General features: G+C 36.1%; 1 protein-coding gene across 14 annotated transcripts in view; it reads left to right on the top strand.

Moving 5' to 3' along the window:
* The window catches only part of PARD3 (par-3 family cell polarity regulator), a 714,454-nt gene that overhangs the window by 471,246 nt on the left and 238,700 nt on the right, over nt 1-4,508 (top strand). For all 14 annotated transcript variants that reach the window (XM_008568729.1, XM_008568725.1, XM_008568720.1 and 11 more), the window contains one exon: nt 3,710-3,937. In XM_008568729.1, the coding sequence (XP_008566951.1) occupies nt 3,710-3,937 (228 nt within the window). The remainder of the gene's footprint in view (nt 1-3,709; nt 3,938-4,508) is intronic.

The raw sequence follows: 4,508 nt of genomic DNA, 5'->3' as shown, positions 1-4,508 counted from the left end.
TTTTTTTAAACAACCCCCCCCCCCACACACACACACTATTCACAATCCTACCCAATTAAATTGAAAAATCTTGGGACAAAAAATTATTACATAGATGTCAAAGTATTTCTTGGCCTATTGGTTTTAAATCTACATGAATAAAATATCTAAACTAAATCCTCCCCACTCCCCAGTATTTGACAGTGAACAGATTTTCAGTTATTTTTCTTTCTTCATTTCACTTGAATTTTCAAGATTACCATGATTTTATAGTTTAGTCCAAAGGATTTGGGTAGAGTCATAGTGGCATCGTCTGTCTAGCTATAAGCCTTTCATAATGAAAATTGAATTCTATTTCCCTTTGCCCCATGCAAAAGACATCTACTATTTTTTTCTTTTTTGGCAAAAGGAGTACTAGTAAGTAGGAGTACAAAAACAGATCTAGGGAAAATAGTATGATTATGATTTTCCCCTTTATTCTGAGATTAAGAGATCTTATATCATATTTTGAGGTTAAATTTATTTTCTGAAAGAACAAGAGAGAACAGTAATAAGAGAATTGAAATATAAAAAAATAAGTAGTCTAATGACCTACAAGATTTTTATATAAAGAGCTTTAAAATACTGTTTTAAAATTAAGAGATATTGGTTTTGTTTTGTTTTTGTATAAATAAAACTAAATAATCTTTTGCCTATGCCTTATATAGAGAAAGACTTTTTAGTTTTTTATTACTAGTAAATGCTAAGTTTATAATTAGGGATCTCAGTAGCCTTAACCGGGAATCTTAATATATCACTTAAAACTTTTGTTGTAGTTTCTTTGACAAATATAGTATATCAGTGTATGATGTTCATATTATAGATTAAGAGTCAGCAAGCTCTGCTTGTAAAAGGACCAGATAGTAAATATTTTAGGCTTTGCAGGCCATCTGGTCTCTGTTGCAGCCATTAACTCTGCTGTTGTGGAATGAAAGCAGCCAAAGACAACATGTGTAAATGGGCATGGCTGTGTCACAGTAAAATTTTCCAGATTTGGGGCCGGCCCGGTGGCGCACTGCAGTGCGCCACCGAGGGTTCGGATCCCACATACAGACCGGCCGCTCACTGGCTGAGCGAGGTGCGGGTGCAACACCGAGGGTTGCGATGCCGTTGCCGGTCCCGGTCCGGTATGGGCACGACACTGAGGGTTGCGATCCGTTGCCGGTCACGAAAAAAGACAAAAAGGAAAAAAAAAATTTTCCAGATTTGGCCCATGGTTTGCTGATCCCTGGTATAGATTCACAAGTTATAGATGTTGACTTTCTTTATAATTTTTTATTATGAAAATTTTCAACCATACATAAATATAAAAAGAGCCCTTATTGACTGTCCATAAACCCAGTACCCTCCATCAACAATTATCATATATCACAGTATTATGAAATTAGAGAATAGACTAGATAGGTAAGCTGTGAATTACACTTGCATAGGTTTTGTTGCCTAGTTTAGTATACTCTACTGTTTCTGTGGAAAGATTTGCCTGTGTTTATGCTGAGGGACACTCAATTTTAGTAAATACTCATGTTATTCCTGAAATTCATTATTAGAGTTTTCATGGCTCTGAGTACATCAAGTAAAATCTCAGCTAACTTTGCATAAAGAAAAGCTTCTTTATAAATACTGTTTTTATGGTAATCATTACTGGAAGCATGAAATCTTTACTGGAGATATTTACACACATGCATATTCATATATATGTATATATACTCATATCCTTGATGAACCCAAGAAAGCACCAAATATTTGCTTAATACATGTTTATAAAACCCAAATGCAGTTGGTAAATTATGAAAATTGATAGGTATAATTTATTCAGAAAAAGATCATCTCAATGCTAATTCTAAGAAGTATAAAAGTACTATCCCTGCCCAGGAATAATCTTTTCCTATTCTTTTTGATTCCTGGATTTTGTACTTTTTGTTTAGTTCTTTGGAACAAAATTTATTTTCTTTCTTTCTTTTTTTTTTTTGGTGGCTGATTGCTACAGGGATTGAATGCCGGATTTTGGTGTTATCAGCACCGTGCTCTAACCAACTGAGCTCACCAGCCAGCTCTGAAACAAAATTCATTTTCCTTCTTATGACATGACTTTTATGAGTAATTTAGAAAATGAATTTGTCAAAAATTGTAGTGCTATGAAAAGAAGATTGCTCTCCCTAAAAGAAGTATCTCGTGAACTTTTATAATAAAATAAATAATGAAATGTATACAAACCTTCAGTGAGAAAGTTAAATATTTTATCTTCTTCTCCCAAGCACAGTAATTTACAGAATATTATTTCTTCATTCGAATCACATGTCTGTCTTTCTTCATATATTACATTTTCACCGTATCTATTCTTACTTAAAACTGCTACCCCATTGTGAAAATTAGGTGAAGGATGTAACGTAAATGAATCTTAAAACGATAATTCTTGTTTGAACTCTCTCAATTTGCTTTTCACTCTGTTTTATACTGCGAGCTATGGAAAGCCCATGTCTCAACTATTTGTCTTCTTGGTAATAACATGACAAGGCTACTCCTTAATTATTGATTAACATATGGGCTGATGACCCCATGTAGAGATAAACTATTTAGTTCCCCTACCTCCCATCTTTTCATCTGTCTTTTTAGCAGTGTAAGGGAAGAACGAGTTCTGTAACCTGGATTGCTCAGGTGGTGGTGCAAAGCTGGTATTTCAGTCATGTGGAGGCTAAATTAGTCTACCTTTGAGTGCCAGGTCAGGCAGTGATGGGTGAGCTGTCTTACCTGGTTAAAGAAATCAGTTTTGATTGCCTCCTGAAGCTTAGCATTACTGGTATTATCTCAGGCCTTTCTGCCCTAGATCCTCAAGAAATAGAGCCAAATTTTTAATTCCCTGAATTCTCGCCTGCCATCCCACTGAAATTTTCTTGGTAATTGCTGAGTCTTCTTCCTTCTCTCCATCACCTGTTTTTCAGACAGGTGTTATCCCAGGCCTGCTGATACAGGTACTCATATCGAGCTCTTTACTTTCTCCACCTTTCCCTCTCTCTGAGAGAGAGCCCCCATGTAATTTGTTTCTCTTCCTATCTTGTATCGCCCTTTCCATAGAACATTCGTGTTTCCCAGGATTAGGTTTGTGCCTGGTGCCAGGCTGCCCCTGATTGCACTGGTGACATGTAGCCCTTTGTGCTCTTTTTACTTGTGGAGGGTTGTAAATCTGCAGTATAATGACGAAGAGACTTGGTGAAATTCATTGATATGAATGTCTACTATTGCGAATGATTTTAAATTGCCAAAAAATGGTTTAAGTCAAAAAGCTTGCTTTTGGTTTCTCACCTTAGCTTTCTCATCATCAGTACTTTTCAAATAATCTTCTGAGTTATTCTGGTTCTTTTAGATTATTTACATTACTTATAGCAAAATAATCAGACAAAAATTTCATCAGTTGAGATAAAAATGGAAAACTAACAACTTAGAGACTTTCCTCATAAAAATAGGGAAAATAGACAAAACCTAATATAAATTTTGGAAAAATAAAAATTAGAGTAACTTCATTTGTTTTTATTACTTCATTTGTTCTTTATATGTTTTCCATCCACATTCCAGAACTCATCATTGAGCAAATAATTTGTTTCTGTCCTTGAAGTTTTCCACAATGCATAGGTATTCAAGTATGTAATTTTCACCACTAATTCTAACAAACCTGTTGTTTTTGTAAATCTCCAAGGTTCCCCCAGCAGAGATGTGGGACCTTCCCTGGGTCTGAAGAAGTCTAGCTCGTTAGAGAGTCTGCAGACAGCAGTAGCTGAAGTGACTTTAAATGGGGACATTCCTTTCCATCGCCCACGGCCGCGGATAATCAGAGGCAGGGGATGTAACGAGAGCTTCAGAGCTGCCATCGACAAGTCTTATGATAAACCTGTGGTGGACGACGATGATGAAGGCATGGAGACCTGTAAGTTTATAATGGTGGAGAGAACAACAATTGTCAATGGTGCCATAGAGCAGCGGTTCTTAAAGTGTGCTCCAGGGAACCCTGGGGAGTTCCTAAGACTCTTCAGGAAGATATGTGGGGTCTAAACCTATTATTTCTATTGTTCTCATAATAATAATAAGATATTATTTGCCCTTTCCTCTCATTTTCTCACAAGTATACAGTGGAGTGTTCTAGAGACCTCTTATCATGTGATAATGAATCAGATTGAATGCAGAAGCTTATACGAGAGTCTGTCTTTCCAACCAATGTTAAAGGAAAAATTTTGAAAAAATGTTACACAGTGCCATTGTTCTCACTAATTCCTTTAGAAAATATAGCTATTTTTTGTGAAAATGTAATTCCTGTTAACACAAAATTGGTTTGTTGTTTTTATAAAGTGATTAATATTTTTAAACTTTCTCAGTTTTAATTCAGTACATATTGATAGGTATAATCCATATTCAAAAAAGTTATTTGGGGGCCGTCCCGGTGGCGCACTGGATAGTGCGCCGCTTGGGAAGCACGGCGGCGCTCCCGTCTGAGGGCTCGG

The sequence above is a fragment of the Galeopterus variegatus genome, unplaced genomic scaffold, assembly GCF_000696425.1.
Source record: "Galeopterus variegatus unplaced genomic scaffold, G_variegatus-3.0.2 Scaffold436, whole genome shotgun sequence".
In the NCBI taxonomy this organism is placed as follows: domain Eukaryota; kingdom Metazoa; phylum Chordata; class Mammalia; order Dermoptera; family Cynocephalidae; genus Galeopterus; species Galeopterus variegatus.
The sequence above is the reverse complement of the archived record's forward strand: the minus strand, read 5'-3'. Positions and strand labels throughout refer to the sequence as shown.